General features: G+C 37.6%; 1 protein-coding gene across 4 annotated transcripts in view; it reads right to left on the bottom strand.

Annotated features, from left to right (window-relative positions):
- CSMD3 (CUB and Sushi multiple domains 3) overlaps positions 1-20,693 on the bottom strand; it is a 641,367-nt gene that overhangs the window by 9,129 nt on the left and 611,545 nt on the right. For all 4 annotated transcript variants that reach the window (XM_005009295.6, XM_038175100.2, XM_038175101.2 and 1 more), the window contains 5 exons: positions 19,930-20,003; positions 6,309-6,420; positions 4,733-4,912; positions 2,910-2,975; positions 1,503-1,661 (listed from right to left, as the gene is read on the bottom strand). In XM_005009295.6, the coding sequence (XP_005009352.3) occupies positions 1,503-1,661; positions 2,910-2,975; positions 4,733-4,912; positions 6,309-6,420; positions 19,930-20,003 (591 nt within the window). The remainder of the gene's footprint in view (positions 1-1,502; positions 1,662-2,909; positions 2,976-4,732; positions 4,913-6,308; positions 6,421-19,929; positions 20,004-20,693) is intronic.

The raw sequence follows: 20,693 nt of genomic DNA, 5'->3' as shown, positions 1-20,693 counted from the left end.
GACAAAGGCACCTCTGTCCTCTGCTGACTAACAATGATGGATTCACAAGCATTTCTCAGTGAAAGGCTGATGTGCTTCTTCAGTGCTGGCAACTTGTTTTCCAGTGTACAAGAGAGTGTTTTATCTGAGCTAAATCAATAGGTAAAAGCTGTACCTTTCTCTTCTCTTAATCCCTATAATAGCATTGCTATTTTCACTCACACTGACCTGATCAAATGAACATGCCCATTTTCAACTTGTAACAGACATGTATACTATAATCACAGTAAGCACGGGTGTCAAAATAAAAAAAAAAAAAAAAATTAAAGGCAACAAATGCTAGAATAAAAACAAACAAACAAACAAACAAAAGTGAGAGCTGCAAGAGGAGAGAATTACTTCTTTCTGGAAAACCTCAAGTCAAATATAAACAACTTCTTGGCATCTCCATGTCTTTTTATTCCATTCCTGCTTCCCTGACCCTAAGACACTCTTTCAATATATACACTCTCAGTTTTCTACATATAAAATAGGGATAAATTAATTACCCAATGAACTGTGCATTGCTTGTATATAGAGTACAAATGGGCAACTAATACCCTTATGGAAATTACACTGTAGAACCTAAACAGACATCATATGAAAGATTAAATTCACAAAGACAGTCAAGACAAACATGGTTAACAATCAGAAATTATTTTAGGACACTTTTAAAAATATTTTTTTAATACCAATAGTCTGTTATACTTATTCACATCCCTGTTCTGTAGCTTGCTACTCCTGTGATGTGACAGGTCCATTGTCTGTGTGGCTGAGATGTCTCAATCAAGGAACTGACAGAGTTAGAAAAACAAAACAAATCCAAACATTTTTACAGTCTTCATGTTTGCTTTCTTGTCAAGCCATATTTGTGGTTTCTGATGATGGTTCACAATGCAGAGAGCTGCACATATTGTTGTGCCAACCTAACCACAGCAGAAATGTCATACCATACCATAAACAAATATTGTGGTCAAGGGATTCTTCTGAAACCACAGCAAGATGGGTAGCAACTTTTTTTCAACTCTATCAGCCAGTCTAAAAAAAACTATGATCTCTCTTTGTTCTCCATGTTCTTTAACTATCTCTGCCTTGCCAAGTCAACATGTTGCTTATAAGTCAATAATAAGCTGTTGTAGGAAAAAAATCATTTAAGCCATTTAAGAATTAATAAAATGTAATGAATAGTAATTTAAGATTACTTATTCTAAAGGAAGAATAATGTGAATTAAGATGAATTAGTGGATTAGAATTCTTCTACTCCTCATTCCTATTAACTACAAATATAATACAAAGCTGGGAAAAGAGAAGGAAAAGGTAGAATAATCCCTTCTGAAAAAGAACTGAACTAGAATTAAAATTTTGATAAGACAAGACAGTTTTCAGCAGATGTTAAAAACTTAAGTGTTATGAATAAAGTTAGAGGGAACCAATGCATATAAAACAGAAAACATTAACTGAAATTAATATTTCTTATCCCATACCTGAAAGCAGCAATTCCATATTGCTGTTTGTAAGTGTTGCATTTACTCTTCCTGAAGTTGCATTGAAACTGGTGACTGTCAAAGTCATGGGCTGTTTCTTGCTTTTGTAGTTGTAAGAGCCTTTCCATATATAATTTTGGGCAAATACATCATCAGGAACTATACAGATATCAAACATATTTCAATACATATTTTAATATTTAGCACTTATGAAGTCAATCATCCAACATAATATACAATAAATATTAGCATTTTCTCTACTTTACCCTCTCTCCTTTTAGAATCATAGAATCATAAAATAGTTTGGGTTGGAAAGGACCTTAAAGACCATCTAATTCCAACCTCCCCGCCACAGGCTGGGACACCTTCCAGTAGAACAGGTTGCTCAAAGCCCCATCCAGACTGGCCTTAAACACTTTGTCATTAACCCACTGTAAAATGATTCATTTAAGTAATAGTATTGTTCAAAAGTAATATGTTACCTATACATCAATACGGATATATGCAAATTTTCAAAGTCTTGACATGAGATATGAGATACCATTTAAAAAATGAAATTAAAGGTTCCTTAGAATGTCTTTACTACACTTTCCAAAGACAATATATCAAATTTAGCCTTATAATAAACCGTCAAAAATCCGCATACTCACATCATTTGGAGTTACTCTTATTTAAATTAAAGTTCTATGTTAGTGTGTACATTGGCATCTCACGTCAAATAAGCACACAGGAACACTTGCCCCTTTTTCTCTCAGGGTGTCTCAAAATTAAAGAGTGAGGCACACTGGAATACCTGATAGTTTTCCTTCACTGTTTATTTTATGGGCCACAGACACAAAGTGTCTTCCCTATATAGCTTTCCTGGAGTTTTATCTGTGTATACATACAGGCATTTTTTGAAAAGTAAACCCATAAAAACATAACACCTGCATACTGGGCTTGTAAGCTACAAGCAAGGAAAATGCATGGTGCAAACAATCTGATACTGCTACTTGTTATGCCGCAATTTATTTTCCCAGTTTCAGGAAAATGGATCTTTATGTAATTTATTTGCAATTACTTGGGACTGAACAAAAATTTTCCAAATGAAAAAACTAGTAATATGCATACCAAGCAATATATCATTAACATAGTTATGAAGGTAAGAAAAACATAATAAAAAAGAAATTAACAAAACCTATCCTATAAAAATACTTTTTAAATCTTTATTCATATCAGTAGGCATTTAATAGGGATAAATTAAAAGGCTAATTTTAGTTAAGGAAACTTCTCTCTTAAAAAAAAAAAAATATTCTCTCTTAAAAACTTTATTAATTCTGAGCCACGCAGTGCAGTCTCACAAATCTATTCTGTTTATCTTTTCTACAGAAATATTGTTTAAAACTATAAACACTTGAAAGTATTTACCACTTAGTTTGGGACTTGGTGTTCCCAAAGCTGGTCTGGGATCCTTCACCAATATTTTGGAACCAGCTGTTAGAAAGAATGAATGACAAAAAGACAAAGTATGAGCAAATTTGTTACTCAAAAAGTAGGAAAAATAATTTCCATAATGAAATTTACTTGTTATACAGGATTGAAGATGATGTTTCAAACTCCAAATACAAATGGTATTTCAGTCAATATTGAGCCTTAGTATCACAGGAGCACATACACATTGATTTCTTTTGTTGCCACATTTTTGCCAAATTTTCAAAGTTAACCAGATGCTACAAAGTCATTTGTTAATACCCAACACTGTAGGCATTCACTTCAGAATCCACATTTCAGAATTCACAGTCTTGGACTAGGCATCTAATATGTGATATGTCTTCTAGTATTTTATCTAAGGGAAGTTTTATGATTTACAAATGTAGATTTAGTATTTATATTTATAGTATGTATATATATAGGGATTCATATCAAGTAGCACTGTGGGCAGTGCTTCGAATGTACATGCAATGTAACACCAAAGAAGAGACAAATGCATTTTAAATCATGTTCCTCTTCAGGATTTAATTATCTTCAGCAGTACTGAGAGAAACAACTTGGATTTATTGGAACAACTTGGAAAATTCTTGGATTTAAATAAAAGCCATGAAGTACATTTGGCCTGCTATAATGCTTCCTGAGTACTAATCAAGTCATGAGCTTTTTGGCAGATTACTTTCTAATACTCTCTCCCAACACTCTGCTCTGTTTTCCCCCAGCGCTTGCCTGGGATTTAATGCCAGGACACCTTTTGTGTTGTTGTTCTTTTGTTTTTTTTTTAAGTAATACAAAATATTAACTTCCTGTGAAGTTAATTCCCCTTCCAAGTGGCAGCATGTGGTTATATAGCCTCTGAATGGCTCCGTAAAAGCCCTGGTGATAACTACATCTGGAAAATTAGGTATCAGTAACCTGAAAGGTAGTTTAATTGTTCAGGAAATGGAATTCCACACAGTTGCTATACTTGAGGATGTTTCTTATCTCACATGAAAAATACCATTCTCATCACGATTTTGCCATGAGGTTTTTCATGCCATGCCACCACAAGACAAAGTACACAGAAAAAAATAAAAATCTAAAACCTAAAAAAAGTGAATGTTGGAAAAGCAAAGTAAATAAATTAGTTTTGTTTGTGAGTAGTATATGGTTGTTCACATATGAATATAAAATAATCATAAACCCTATTAATTAATTCCATGCAGTAATTTAGACACTTCACAGAATCACAGATCACAGAATTTCTATGTTGGAAGAGACCTCAAGATCATCGAGTCCAACCTCTGACCTAACACTAACAGTCCCCACTAAACCATATCCCTAAGCTCTACATCTTGCTTGGACTTCGTAGGCATCCTTCTCTAATATTGCAACTGTCATCGCTGTGTTGCAGCTGACATAGTCTCTTTAAATAAACTTATCCTTGTCTAGGTTTAATAGGTATGTGCAAAAACACTGAGGTCCTTACTCCACTGAGCTTATCAGAATGTAGACCACACCTGACTCAGTCAGAACTTTAAAAGCAGGTGTCAACCTGTCCCCAGAATTATACCTGTAATTGACACCTCTGTGCATGCAAATGAAACACAAGTACATGAAAGCATTTGTCCCATGAAACACAACGGACAAAGGATTAGAGTTATCTTCTTACATGTTCGCCCTCCTAGTTCTCCTTGCCATTCTGCCTCATCTTATTAGACTGCAAGTAAAGGAAACTTGAAATGTGAGATATGAGATATGCAGTGGTAAACAGAAGAGCCTACCTTCACAAACTGGAACTTTGCCAGTCCATGTACCATCAGACCTACAGGCTCTATGCTCTGATCCTCCCGCCAGGAAGAAGCCTGGCTGACAAGTGTAAATCAATGTATAGCCAAGTGAGGGAAGATCCATTCCTGCAACATTTGCATGAGATGGTGTTTCTGGTTGTTTACAGCTGTGAGCTACAAAGAAAAGATAAAATATCCTTCAGTCAAAATGGTCAAAATATTTCTGGAAAAAAAATAAATCTATATCCATTCTGAAAGGTAACTAATGAAGAAAAAAGCTTCAATAAGAATAACATATTAATATGTTTTAAAAAACTAGTGTTAGAAGTTATTGTATAGTCTATGATTTATAGTCCTGAGACTGTAACTACATTCTTGAAAGTGTTTTTTCCATCTTCAAGAGACAAAGAACCAGTTTAAATGCACCCTTGCACATCTAAAATTGCTCATCTGCATACATGAACACAAACAACACACATTTTATCATAGTAAAAAGCAATCCTGATTTGTGACTTATATGACTTGTGACATAGAAAAATAGTAAATAAACGGGCCACCTCAAAAAAATACTATGAAAAGTCAAAGGGGAGTGGTAAGTGAGGCAAGTTTTTACTATCATAAACAAAAATTAATTCCCAACCCTAATCTCATGAGAAGTGTTTTACATCTTTAACAACCACCGGAATCTGAGAACCCTGTGTTATCTCAAAAACAGCATAGTTCCAGAGTATGAGAAGACCTTGGCTTTCAACGAACTGAGCTACTGATTTGGCGTTTGTTTAGGGGGAACATTAACACTAAATGAAACACAATACTGTTTTCTTCTGTGGATACGCTCACCACTGCTTCTCGAAGTTTTTCTGTAAGGTCAGACCATATAAGGTAAGACTGTTTCCAGAAAAACACAACTGACTTGCTGAAGAACAAGGAAGATTACCTATGAAGTGTAAAAGATGTAAAAAATGAAATGTTGCCTGCCATACGCAAGTAATAAGATAGTCTCAATTTCAGACTTAACAAATTCCAACTAAAAAAAATCTTTTTTTCCTTCTTAAAATACCCTGAGTACCTAACTGGGAAACAGTGCAAACTCTTTGCTAGACCTGGTTGTAAATTTCTAGTCCAGTACAAGGTAGGATTGTCCATGGCTTTCCTGCATGGCCTGTTCTCGCCACCTCTTCCTGACTCTGCACACTCTTCATTTGAAGGGTTGCATTCTCTTAGACAGAAACTTACTATTTTCACTATTTCTCTGGTCAATGGGCTGTCTGTGCTTCAAAAAGGATCAGATTTAGTATGACTCAACACACTAATATTCTCATTATTTTTCTTTTTTTAAAATCTACAGGCTATTTTAGAAAAATTGTTTTACTCACAAAATTTCTTTTTTCATTTCTAGCTGCTGTAAATTAGCAATGCAACTTTATATTAAATTTAGTTTAAAATAGCTATATATAAAAACAGGTAACTTTATAGAAATGTTACTGAAACTAAGTAGCAGAGAGAGAAAAAAAATAAAATAATAATTTTAGAATTAGCATAAAAATGTATCCACCTATCAAATACTTACGTATACATTCTGGCTGAATTCCACTCCATGTAAGATCAGGAAGGCAAGTTCGTGTTGTTGATCCATGGAGAAGATGTCCTTTCTTGCACTGAAATTGAACAACATTTCCCACCTGTTGAAAAGTAGAAAGCAGAGTTATATTGTTATGAGGAAAGAACTTTTTTTTTTTTTTTTTTTTTTCATATCTGACAGCAAACTTCCTCACATAATACAGGCTCGATAAATTGTGGTACCCTTTCTGTAAAAAGTAAATTCAATCCACACAGGATACTGATATGAGATAGACGAATTGCTTCATTCTCATTAAAATTACTCTATCCACAAACCAAAATCCTCTGTGGATAAAAATCAAATCCTTGTGTCCTGTGATCTCTCTGGCATGTGATGACTTTCCAGGTGTGGACTTCCTCTGCCAGGTAAAAAAAAAAAAAAGGAAGACCAAGCTAGGAAATCTGGCAGCAAACCAGAAGGACAGTCACAGAGCTGTAATGGTCAATAGATTCTACTAGACCTTTGCTCCTTTGCTGAACTAGAGCCACTTTTGTGGAACGCTGTATGAATTCACAAGCTATAATGAGAAATTTTTCATTAGAACATACAAGGGCCTGTCAACAATGGTATCTCATGCTTCAGAAACTATAAGGTTCCTACAATATTTTAATCTTCCTTTTTCATCACAAGAGATAAAAAAATAATCTTTTTTTTATATACACATATAATAGAAACCAGAATGCAAATACAATATGGTTTATAATACTAATACATCTGATATTAGTTTTTAATTATTATTCTTATTATAGGTTTGTGTTTTATAAAATATGAAATATATTTTTTTAGTCAGTAATGGTTTGGGCATAAACATAACCTGGAATAACTTGTTAAACATGTCCAGTCATTATGATATAAATGAAAATGCAGACAATTTCCAATTTTATCAAATGCAGGGAAGTTAGATTTTAAGGATATTTGGGGAGTAGACTCTTACATGCTGTGAGTGGAGGACTCAAATATTAAGGTGTGTAGATCATATGTACTATTCTGTAGTCACCTGTATTACTGTATTTATCAAATTATGTTCAAACAAGAAGTTGAAAAGTTTGAATTGTATATGATTATTTATTTATTTATTTAAATTTTGTTTAAATGTAAAATGATTGGCTCAATTTGATGCCCAAAGATAAAATATAGATGCTTTCACAATAGCTTAATCCTGGGAAACAGCATTTCACTACTACACAGTCATTTGAAACTTCATAGTACTATCTCTTTCCAGCTCAAGCTTCTCATAAGAATGAAATTTAATAAAAACCCATGAAATACAGATAGCAGCTAATCAACCCAGTGTATGATTTAAACATCATCTCTTTCCTTATTTATTTGCAGTGCTCACTGGACTATGTAATTACTTTTAAAAGATTTTGAAGAAAATATACTAAATCTCTTTCATGATTAAACACATAGTGAGAAAACACTAACAGCTTAAGTTGCACCAAACAGAAACAGAAGTACTCTTTAACTTATTTATTTACTTGTTTGTTTGTGATAAAGACCATAGCTAAAACGACCACCATCAATGTATTACTTTACAAGAAGTACTAGTCTTATAAAAGATTTGTTCAGTTTAGTCATCTAACAATGAAATCTGCATTTGCAACTATACAATGAATAACTACCCTATTTAATCTTTACCTATCAAGGAAGAAAATATTTTGAAACTGTTTTTTAAATCCTCCCCACATTTGCCTCCCCCAAAATAACACCAATTCTAGTGCAACTGGTAAATGTAGTTGCTTAATATGAATTTTTAATTTTCTTTCCACTTTATTCTTTCCAAAATGATTTTGTGATCTTCCTGAATAAAAAAGTATTTGAGAAAAGAAAAAAAGAAACTTAAACATTTTGTGAAATGGAGAAGTTATACCTCATGAAAGCCAATGAGAAAAAGATATCTGACTGCTTATTCCCAGATACATAGTTCTAAAGTGTAAATTAGAGATTCAAGCTCTGGTAGTCAATAGCAACTCCAGGAATAGCTGCTCTATGGGTTTAACTCCTTAGTCAAACTACATAATTTATTTCCAATTAACAAATTAACACTTTATGTGCTATATGCTCTTAAAAAATAAAAATAATAATCTTTTTAGAGTTCAACAGATTTTAGGATTATCTTTCATAGATTATCTCAACATCATTTAAATATGGGCAATATTAGACCAATCAGACAACATCATCCTGAAACTTTCAGCTACTTTTGGAGTCAATCATTTAGAACTTTTAAAGTAGCGTATTATGTAAAATATATTTTTTTAATTGTATAAAATCTCTTCAGAGAAATAAGAACTCAATAGATTAAAAACTGTATTGAGTATACTCGGTAAAATTCAGCATATTATAATTCAACTCATCAAGAATTGCATCAAAAAGTTGATACTTTGTGAGTTGAAAGGGATGGAAAATTATGTCCATAAAGTCTTCAGACTTCCAGGACACTGTGTAATAGTGAAAAAGGGAGAAGTTGTATTTTCTGTGACTTCTATTTCTTCTTTAGCTGTCATATTCATGACTTTGGATAAGTTCTTTATGAACTGACTCCTTGGCCAGACAGATACACTGAAGATAAACCATTCCACCAGAAGATAACCAAGAAACACACTTTTTTTTTTCCCACAAAAAAAAAAAAAGATGAGTATACAACTCATCTTCGCTGCAGCTCTAATATATAGCTTCACTTAACCAGTTCGTTAGCCCAGTACTACAAACACATTAGTGAGATAAGGAAATGGCTGTTGAACTGCCAACCGTGTTTAACCATCTTATTTTTCTTTTATAACAAGATTACCCATGTTGTTAACCAAAGAAAGCCAGATGATGTAATCATCCTGGGGCGCATCAGACACAGCATTGTTAGACAGTCAAAGGAAGTAACTGATGAGATGATGATGGCTGATGAAAACCTGAACATGGTTGTTGAGAAGCTCAACACAAGCTGGCAATGTGCACTTGCAGCCCAGGAAGCAAACCATACCCAAGGCTGCATCAAAAGAAGTTGAGGCCAGCAGGTTGAGGGAGGTGATGCTCCCTCTCTACTCTACTCTCATAAGACACCCACATAGAGTATTGCATTCAGCTGTGGGGCACCCAATCTAAGAAGAACATGGACCTTTTAGAGTGAGTCTAACAGTGAGTCTCACAGAAGAGAAACAAGAATCATCAGACAACTCTCCTATGAAGGTAGGCTGATAGAGTTGGCATTGTTCAGCCTGGAGAAGAGAAGGCTTTGAGGAGACCTCATTGCAGCCTTACAGTACCTAAAGGGGGACTACAGGAAAACTGGGGAAGGACTCTTTCTTAAGGAGTTATAGTGACAAGACAAGGAGTAATGGTTTTAAACTAACAGATGGTAGATTTAGATTAGATATTAGGAAGATATTCTTTACTCAGAGGGAGGTGAGACATTGGCACAGGTTGCCCGGAGAAGTTGTGGATGCCCCATTCCTGGCAGTGTTTAAGGCCAGGTAGGCTGGGACTTTTGAGCAACCTGATATACTGGAAGGTGTTCCTGCCCATAGCTGGTGGTTGGAACTAGATGATCTTTAAGGTTTCTCCTAACCCAAACCATTCTATGATTCTACTATTCTACGATTATCCTTCTGTGATGTTGTGGCCTCACATCAACTACTACGTGCGGTTTTGGATGCTACAATGTAAGGAGGATCAAAAGCTATTAGAGAACATCCAAAGGAGGGCAAAAAATGTGGTGAAAGGTCCAGAGGGCAACACATATGGAGTGGTTCATATCACTTGGTTTTTCAGTTTAGAGAAGAGGAGACTGAGGGGTGACCTCATCCTGATTCCTCACGAGGAGCTGTGGAGGATGAGGTGCTGATTTTTCTCTCTGGTGACTAGTGACAGGAACTGAGGTAACGTCGTTAAGCTGTATCAGGGGAGGTTCAGATTGGGTATTAGGAAATGGTTTTTCATCAAGAGGGTGGTCAGACACTGGAACAGGTTACCCAGGGAAGACGTCATGGCCCCAAGACTGCCAGAGTTCAAGAAGCGTTTAGACAATGCTCTCAGATATATGTTTTGCAGTATACAGGGACTGGATTCATCGATCCTTGTGGGTCCCATCCAACTCTGGATATTCTGTGATTCTATGGCTCTAGCTGCCAACCAGAGCCTAAGAAAGACTGAGTTGCTAGCATTCTTCATTTTCTAAAACTGATGATGATGATAATAATAATAAAAACAATAATAATAATAATACAACTGGTATTGAAATCAGCTGTTGCAATAGCGCCTTTTCTATCCAAAAGAGTAACTACTAATGAAGCCATTTTCCTTATTTCCTCTTCCTGTTTTAAACAAACAAGTAAACAAAACAAAGCTACAAACGACCCATTAGACTTGATGTCAGTTTATATTCTATTTTATATTCTACTATATAACCTTTTTATGTAGGTCCACAAAGTAGCACCAAAGATACAACAGTTGACCTTATGATGAAGACATTAGAATTGCTACCAAGATATTCAATAGCAGGTTAATGAATAACTTAATGAATGAGTCTCCCTGCTAGAAGAGAAAAATAAACGAAAAGAAAAAAAGAAGAGGAAGAGGATTATAATTGTTTTCCAGTGTAGAACTACGTTTTGGGAAGTCTGCTTTGCAATACTGTCATGGCAAAAGCACCAGGTGGCGCTACAATACAGTATTCCATGGACTTAAAAAAAAAAAATCTGTGTTAAAATGGTCTATATTGTTCAATTCATTGTATATATTGTGTAGAAGTATCGGTGGGAAGAGCTGGAGAAACAGCCTAAATATCTATATCTGTAGTTTCTGTTTTTAGGGAGGAACGATTCTATGTGTAAAAGTTTTTGTATCAATCCTGGGGAACGGGTGGTGGAAGAGGGCAAAAATGAAAAATATATTTTTTTGCATACTGTCGGATTGTCTCTGTTCCATAGTTACTTTTTCCATAGTATTGGTTATAGTTTTGATATTCAAATATTCAATATCATTAAATTTTCCTTTGCTGAGAACTAAAGACCATATATTTGCTATTTCCTAACAGAGGAGATATAGTAATTAGGAAAGAAAATGCATAAACACAATCTGCAACCACCACTTATTAAAAATAGGATAGTACTTTAGATATGTATTTTAACCAAAAGTATTATAGTAACATATAATAATATATATTTTTTTATATATATATATATTCCTGTGGTGGTTTTACAGACCCAACACAATTCCGCATAAGAATACAAGGTATTTCTATGTGTCATGTGTTACCCCAGAATCATATTTTCTTGGTCTTTAATTTATCAAAAAACATGGAGATACTCTAACAAGCTTCTCCATACCCTGCAATTCATGTCAAAGTACTAAGGCAATGTCTGTCCTTTCTCTTCAGTAGCTTTCAGCATCATACTTAAATGAATGGAAATATAGCTTGTTAAATCTTTGGTATCCCAGTACTACAGTATTGCTATTTTGCTAGCAACAGGCTATTGAGTTTGCAAGACTTCTGGGAAGCTTAACAGGTTTCCTATCTCTGAACTTGTCTTGACATCCTTGGAACATTTTTTGGTTATTTTTTAAACTTGGATTAATGGAAACATTTTTTCCTCTGATCACGGTCTGTGATTAATTGCATCCCTTTCTTTCTCTTTGTATGGTACAACCATAGTATATGTGTCTACTATAGTTTAAGTGAATTATAACTAGAGACATTTTGTGAGGAAGCATTTACTGTTTAGTCCCCTCACCATCCCCATCCCCTTTCTTTTTCTGCAGTTCTTAGATATGGACTAATCATTTTTGGATTTGGCTGCTAAGAGTTCAATTATACCACAAATTTGTGACTTTTTTTTTTGTGTATGTGTGTGATTTTTTAAGAGGTTTGTTCCCTTCTGGTTCATAGCAAGATGTGTAGTACATCCTAGTTCAAAACCTTCACAGACAGAGATATAGTTTGCAGGACACTGGATAGCTTAGGTAACTAACATTTGGGCATAAGAGACCATAGAAGATTTTATTTTATTTTTTACCATAATTTGATAATGTAATATACATGATTCTAAATTGTAGTTAGTCACTCACTCATTCTGTTTACCTAGGATAACACACACACACACACACAAAGAGCTCTGTGTAATTATTGTTTGTAGTTGTATACACATTTGCATAATAAAAATCACAACACAAGTATCATCCTTTTTAGAAATTGTATGGTGTCTGATAAGGCTTAAATTAAAATGATGCAGTGATGATGCCAACTATGCTTATGTCCATAGCTACTGTGAGTTGTTACAGAACTTCTTTTGGAATGTAATCTGACAATTCAATTGCCACCGAAGTTTTGAGACTCCGTTCTGTCAAGTCTCGAATTACATCATATATGTCTGAATTTTCAATTCAAGTAATATCATAGGAAAACAAATAATAAAGACAGGAGGAACAACAAAAATAAAAACCACTGCGGTGGAAATTCAATACTTGTTATAAGTATTGTGAAAAGCAAGTGACAGTGTTATAGTCATGTAAACTAGGCATTTCTGTCAGTTGTTTAAAAGCACCAACAAAAGCAAAACAAACAAACAAAAAAACAGGACTCCATGTATGAAGACTTGAATTCTACTGTAAGCTTAGAGGCCCTCCCACCCCCCATTTGTTTTTTTTTAATGAGACAGAGACATAAATTTAAAACGTAATTGTTAAGTCAATTCAGCGACCTTACTACTATTAGTTTAAATGTGAAGTATTTGAGAGTTCCAAATCTGAGAGCTCCAATCCCCTTTCTCTTACAAACATACATAACAAAAGTACAGAACCCCAAAATGAGAAGAAAAAAAAAAATACTACTTGGGGTTAGAGTCAGAAAACCATACTGTATTTTTTCAACAGTAACAACTCTTTGATATGCATGTAGTGGGTTTACATGGCAAGGTTTTGGTAGCAGGGGGTGCACATGGGTGGCTTCTGCGATAACAATCCAGAAGCTGCCCCATGTTAAATAAGGGCCCCACTTCTGTCCAGAGCTGAGCCAATATGTGATGTTGTTTGCACCCCTGTAAAAGCATATTTAAGAGAGGGAAAAACAAACAAACAAACAAACAAAATAACTGCTGGGGAACTGCAGCTGAGAGAGACAAAGGACTGAGAAACAGCGTTGCAGATACCAAGGTCAGTGAAGAAGGGGGGCAGGAGGTGCTCCAGGGGCCACAGCGGAAGTTCCCCTGTGGCCTATGGTGAGGACCATGGTAAAGCAAGCTATCCTGATGCAGCCCATTGAGTACCATGGTGGAGCAGGGTTCCATGCTGCAGCCTGTGGAGGAGACCACAGTGGAGCAGGTGGACCTGCACTGAAGGAGGCTGCAGCTTGTTGAAGACCTCCACCAGAACAGATTCCAGGCTGCACCTGTAGCCCACGGAGAGCAGACCATGCAGGAGCAGGTGACCTGGCAGGAGCTGCTGCCCTTGGAGGACCCATGTTGGGGCAGTTTGCACCTGAGTCGACATGCCACCGGTGGACTGTGTGGTATGGACCCCTACTTGGAGTAGTTCTTGAAGAGCTGCTGTCTGTGGGAAGCCCACACAGGATCAGTTCAGGAAGGACAGCATCCCACGGGAGGGGACCCCACATTGGAGCAAGGGAAGAGAGTGACCTAGAAGGAGCAGTGGAGACGAAGTGCTACAGACGAACTCCCATTCCCCCATTCTCCTGTGCCGCTCAGGAGGGATGGGGGAGAAGGTGTTTTTGGTTAATTTCTTCCATTTCTCACTTCTCTAGTTTGTTAGTAACAGGCAATAAATCTTACTATCTCCCCACTCTGAATCTGTTTTGCCCATCACAATAATTGATGATTTATCTCCCTGCCCTTATCTCATCCCTTTATCCCTTTACATTGGATTTTCTCTTCCTTTCCATTTGAGGAGGGGGAGTGAGAAAGCAGATGAGGTGGAGCTCAGCTGCCCACCCAAGTAAAACCACCACAACGCATTTGCCAGCAGCAAACCATTTTTCTTAATTCTGCATAATCTCTTTTGATCTATTGTTAAAAATTGCAGAGAACTTAAGAAATCTATCAAACAAAGCCATCTCAACTTCAGAATTTTGGAGTTATTTAACTTTCTGCTGTGGATAGAAGAAAAAGTCATTATATTATAATCCCATTCATAAAGGGTGTTAGGTATAATATAATTTAATTTATAATATGCTCTGTTTGTGGCTTAAACAAGTCATAATATTACTGAATATATTGTAATATAATATTTCTTTTCAGGAACTACAGACAATAACTTGTCTAAAACCAATCATTTTCATTGTCATTTCTACCCAATAAAGAGGTAAACTTTGCTTCTTGTGTGAGAATAATGCTCCTCCTCTGCTCTGTATTATCTAAGCAGTCATATTTATAGTAACCAGAAACCTTGTGCAGACGTTTAGTTCCTATACAAAACCAAATTCATTATATAGGAGCTAAAGGATTCCTTCCCTAGTCAGAAATATGACTATATCTCAAAACATTTTGCAAAATAGTTGTCATCAAATTAAACTTGCTGATTTTCCCCATTTGTCTGCAAGGCACTAACCTTACAACTGTGGGATCAATGTTGTAAATCCTGCCAGCAGCTACACTTTTAGAAATTATTTATCAGTTGACATTTTGCCTGGTATTTTAACAGTTTGATGTGAGCTGTGAGTGATGCTTTCATACACAACCACAACTACATCTCAAATGAGAAAGGCCATATTACTTCTTCAGTGATAGAAAGCTCATTAATATGCCAGAGAAAGTGTGACAATATAATATGTCTACAATATAATATGTCTACAATATAATTGTAGAAAATGGTCATTACAATGATCCATTTCTTACACATCTGAATAAAGAGTTGCTTTCTAGCATAACATAGTATTACTCCCAAAGGAAGTTAGCCCAAGGACTGCCCCTGCACATTCAATCTTAGCACAAAACAACACTCTACTTCATTCCCTGGAGAAAATTGACACAATTATATTACCACTTATCAATGACTGTGATCTAGCAAAATCTGGAAACCCCAAATATTGCTAAAAAAATAATAAAATCACTAAGCAGTATTGCATAAAGACCACCAACATGACAAAACAAATAAATCTGTGGTAAAGACTCTGAAGAGCCTTTAGATTTGATCCATTCTTAAAAATATAATAATTTCATGTTGTAAATCTACTCCAATTTCAATTAGGCCTTTCCTGCATTTTTGGCAATCTGCAGTTTTTACTTAATTCCTGCTACTGGACAGGTACAACATACAACTTGGGAGCTTCTAGCTTGCTTTTCTATGTATGTCTGTTCACATGACTGTAGCTTTTATCCCTGATACCAAACACAGATGTACCAGGATAATTTTGACTCTTCCTTACTTTGTTCACAATTGCCTTACAGTATTCCTAGCAAACTATACAACACATTTCTACACCTGTGATTCTGCATTCATCCATGAAAACCTCTCACTGACGCTGCCATTTTGTGTGATTTAGAAATTCAGAAGCATTTTCAATTTTACATTTTTTTTATTGTTACTCTTTTAGCAGTATAATAAAAGTAAAGATCTTTCACTACATTTTGAAGAATGTTTTCCAACACTGAACACAAGAGCAGTGCCCTTTAGCACTGCAGTGTCAAAATAGCATGATGTCTGTAAGTTTTTTTTCTGCTTATACTACATTCTAGCATGGTAAATGCCTCATATATTATTCCAAAAGGAGCTCATGGAAACACCATTTGCTACAACAAAGCCTTGCAGCCCAAGTGACTGTTGGTCCACTTTGCAGCATCAGGTAGAACACTGCCATCAGGTCAAGGGAGATGCTCAGCTTTGCAGTGCAAGAGAGACAGGGACATAATGCACTGAGTCCAATGGAAGACCACAAAGGTGATTCAAAGACAGGAGCAGACAAGGAGAGGCTTAGAGAGCTGGGACTGTTCAGCTAGCAAAATAAAAGGCTCACAAGGAATGTTATCAGTGTATATAAGCAGCTGATGGGGGCAGGAAGGGAAAGAGGCAGACTTTTCTCAGTGGTGTCCAGTGGCCAGACAAGAGGCAACACAGGCAATAAGTGAAATATAGGAAATTCTGTTTAGACATTAAAAAATAATAAAAAAATAAAATAAAAAATACTGTAAGGTTGTAAGGGTGTATGGAGTGTCTGTGCCTGGAAATATTCAAAATTCACCTGGACAAAGCCCTGAGCAACCAGCACTAGATGATCTTTCAGAAGGTGGGGGTTTGACTAGAAGTTTTCCAGAGGCACCTGCCAGCTTCAGTGACTCGATCGTTCATTTTTGGTTATATAATGTAACATATATGTAACAACAGAATTTCTCTCAGAGAAAAACAAAAATACACAAACACAAAGAAAGCCACAACAATCCACGCCTCAAACAAACAAACAAACAAAAAACAACAAACTATTTTTTTAAAGTGTGCCTATGTTAGCAGTTTGGCATACAGTATACACACTTTTAAAGTGAAAAATCTTCACAGAATCACAGAATTTCTAGGTTGGAAGAGACCTCAAGATCATCGAGTCCAACCTCTGACCTAACACTAACAGTCCCCACTAAACCATATCCCTAAGCTCTACATCTAAACGTCTTTTAAAGACTTCCAGGGATGGTGACTCCACCACTTCCCTGGGCAGCCTGTTCCAATGTCTAACAACCCTTTCGGTAAAGAAGTTCTTCCTAACATCCAACCTAAAACTCCCCCGGCGCAACTTAAGCCCATTCCCCCTCGTCCTGTCACCAGGCACATGGGAGAACAGACCAACCCCCACCTTGCTACAGCCTCCTTTAAAGTACCTGTAGAGAGCAATAAGGTCACCCCTGAGCCTCCTTTTCTCCAGGCTGAACAAGCCCAGCTCCCTCAGCCGCTCCTCGTAGGACTTGTTCTCCAGGCCCCTCACCAGCTTTGTCGCCCTTCTCTGGACCCGCTCAAGCACCTCAATATCCTTCTTGTAGCGAGGGGCCCAAAACTGAACACAGTATTCAAGGTGCAGCCTCACCAGAGCCAAGTACAGGGGGACGATCACCTCCCTAGCCCTGCTGGTCACACTGGTTCTGATACAAGCCAGGATGCCATGGGCCTTCTTGGCCACCTGAGCACACTGCTGGCTCATATTCAGCTGACTGTCTACCATCACTCCCAGGTCCTTCTCTGCCTGGCAGCTCTCCAACCACTCATCTCCCAGCCTGTAGCTCTGCTTGGGGTTATTGTGCCCCAGGTGCAGGACCCGGCACTTGGCCTTGTTGAACTTCATGCAGTTGACCTCAGCCCATTGGTGCGGCCTATCCAGATCCTCCTGCAGAGCCTTCCTACCCTCAAGCAGAACGACACACGCACCTAACTTAGTGTCATCTGCAAAATTACTTAGGGTGCACTAGATCCCCTCATCCAGATCATCGATGAAGATATTAAAGAGGACCGGCCCCAGCACCGAGCCCTGGGGAATGCCACTAGTGACTGGCCTCCAACTGGACTTGACTCCAGAATCTTATTTGAATCATAGAATTATTTGAATCATAGAATTATTTAGCTTGGAAAACTTCTCTAAGATCATCAAGCCTAACAGTTAACCTAGCACTGTCAAGTCTACCACTAAAGCATATCCCAAAGTACCACATCTACACGCCTTTTGCATACCTCCAGGGATGGTGACTCAACCACTTCCCTGGGTGGCCTTTTCCAAAGATTCAAAACCCTTTCAGCAAAAACATTTTTCCTAATATCCAAACTAAGCCTCCCCAGGCACAACTTCAGGCCATTTCCTCATCTTATCACATGTTGCCTGGGAAAAGAGACTGACCCCAATCTTGCTACAACCTCCTTTCAGGTAGTTGTAGAGGACAGTAATCTCCACTGAGCCTTCTTTTCTCTAGGCTAAATAACCCCAGGTCCTTCAACCGCTCCTCATAAAACTTGTTTTCTAGATCCTTCACCATCTTCACTGCCCTTCTTTGGACATGCTTTAGCAGCTCAATGTCTTGCTTGTAGAGAGGGGCCCAAAACAAAACTAATCATGGTGTTCATGGTATGGTCTCATCTCACCAGAGTTGAGTACAGGGGGACAATCACTTTTCTAGACCTGGTGGCCACACAATTTCAGATACAAACCAGGATGCTATTGGCCTTCAGGGTCACCTGAGCACACTGCTGACTCCTATTCAGCTGGTTATCAACCAATACCTCCAAGTTTCTACCTGCTACTCTTTCCCCCAGCCTGTAGTGTTGCATGGGGTTGTTGTGCCCCAAGTGCAGGTTCTGGGGCTTAGCCTTGCTGAATCTCGTACAGATGGTCTTGGTCCATCAATCCAGTCTATCCAGATTTTTGTGTAGAACTTTTCTGCCCTGAAGCAGATCAACACTCATGCCCAACTTGGCATCATCTGCAAACCTTCTGAGAGTGCACTCAATCCCTTTGTCCAGATCATTGATAAAGACATTAAAGAGAACTGGCCCCAATGCTGAGAGCCCTGGGGGACATTATCTGTTACTGGCCTCCAACTGGATGTAACTCCATTCACCACAACTCTCAGTATTTTATCCAAAGAAGCATATGCCTGTCCAAGCCATGAGCAGCAACTTTCTCCAGAGAGTGCTGTGGGAAACGGTATCAACAGCTTTACTAAAGTCTAGGTAGGCAACATCCACAGCACTTCATCCACAAAGTGGGTCACCTTGTTGTAGAAGGAGATCAGTCTAGACAATCAGGACCTGCGTTTCATAAACCCTTAGTGACTGAGCCTGATCTCCTGGTTGCCCTGTATTGCGCTGCAAGATGGCACTCGAGATGATCTGTTCCATAACCTGGCGCTGAGCTCAGACAGACAGGCCTGTAGTTTCCTGGATCCTCCTTCCAGCCCTTCTTGTAGATGGGTGTCATATTTTCTAGGTGTTAGTCAACTGGGACCTCCCCTGATAGCTAGGACAGTTGATAAATGGTGGAAAGGGGCTTGGTAAGCACTTCTGCCACTTCTCTTAGTACCCTCAGGTGGATCCCATCTGGTCTCAAAGGCTTGTGCATGTGTAAGTGGTTTATCAGATTGCTAACCATTTCCTCATGGATTATGAGGGTTTCGTTCTGCTACCTGTCCTTGTCTTCCAGCTCAGGGGGCTGGGTACCCAGAGAACAACCGGTCTTACTACTAAAGACTGAGGCATTAGGTACCCCAGCCTTTTCCTCATTCTTCATCACTATGTTCCACCCTCCCACCCCCCAGGCAATAAAAGATAGACATTCTTCTAGTCATTCTTCTGTTGCTAATGTATTTATAGAAGCATTCACAAACACTAGGGAGCACTTACGTATTGCTTTGGAGTTCCTGAACTACTTCAAGGTAAAACCAAGAACTTGATCACCAGACTTTAATGTAGTGCATTCATTGCTAACAGGGACATGAGGTCAGTTTAAACCAGCAAGCAGAAATAAGGAAAGCACAACATTCCAGCAACCAACTTTTTTAAGGTGCAAGCAATTTTTCAGCCTCTATTAATGACTTTGTAAACTTTGAGGCCGTACAAAAAGACTTTAATACGGAAGTTAGTAAAAAATAGCATACTCTACCTGATAGCCAAATGTGTTGTTTTGTGATCCATGCCTTGGGACTCCTGGATTTTCACATGCTGTGCGAGTAGGTTCTTAAAAAAATAATAAATGAAAAACAAAAAAGTACAATATTTTAGTGACATATATGCATGTATAACAAAGCTATATTTGTTCAAAAACATGCAATATGCCAATGAGAGAAACAAAAATTGAGTGATTTGTTTCATAGAATGGTTTAATTTGGAAGGGTTCTTTACGATTATTTAGTCCAAACATCCTGCCATGGGCAGGAACACCTTCCAGCAGACCAGGTTGCTCAAAAGCCCCAGCCTACCTGGCCTTAAACACTGCCAGGAATGGGGCATCCACAACTTCTCCGGGCAACCTGTGCCAATGTCTCACCTCCCTCTGAGTAAAAAGTATCTTCCTAATATCTAATCTAAATCTACCATCTGTTAGTTTAAAACCATTACTCCTTGTCTTGTCAATAGTGACAACTCCTTAAGAAAAGAGTCCTTCCACAGTTTTCCTGTAGTCCCCCTTTAGGTACTGGAAGGCTGCAATGAGGTCTCCTCAAAGCCTTCTCTTCTCCAGGCTGAACAATGCCAACTCTATCAGCCTGTCTTCACAGGAGAGGTGTTCCAGCCCTTTGATCATGCTTGTGGCTCTCCTCTGGACTTGCTCTAATAGGTCCATGTCTTTCTTATATTGAGGGCCCTAGAGCTAAACATAGTATTCTAGGTGAGATGTCACAGGAGAAAAGCAGAGGGGGAGAATCACCT

The sequence above is a fragment of the Anas platyrhynchos genome, chromosome 2, assembly GCF_047663525.1.
Source record: "Anas platyrhynchos isolate ZD024472 breed Pekin duck chromosome 2, IASCAAS_PekinDuck_T2T, whole genome shotgun sequence".
Lineage (NCBI taxonomy): Eukaryota > Metazoa > Chordata > Aves > Anseriformes > Anatidae > Anas > Anas platyrhynchos.
This window is presented reverse-complemented; position numbering and strand designations above follow the sequence as displayed.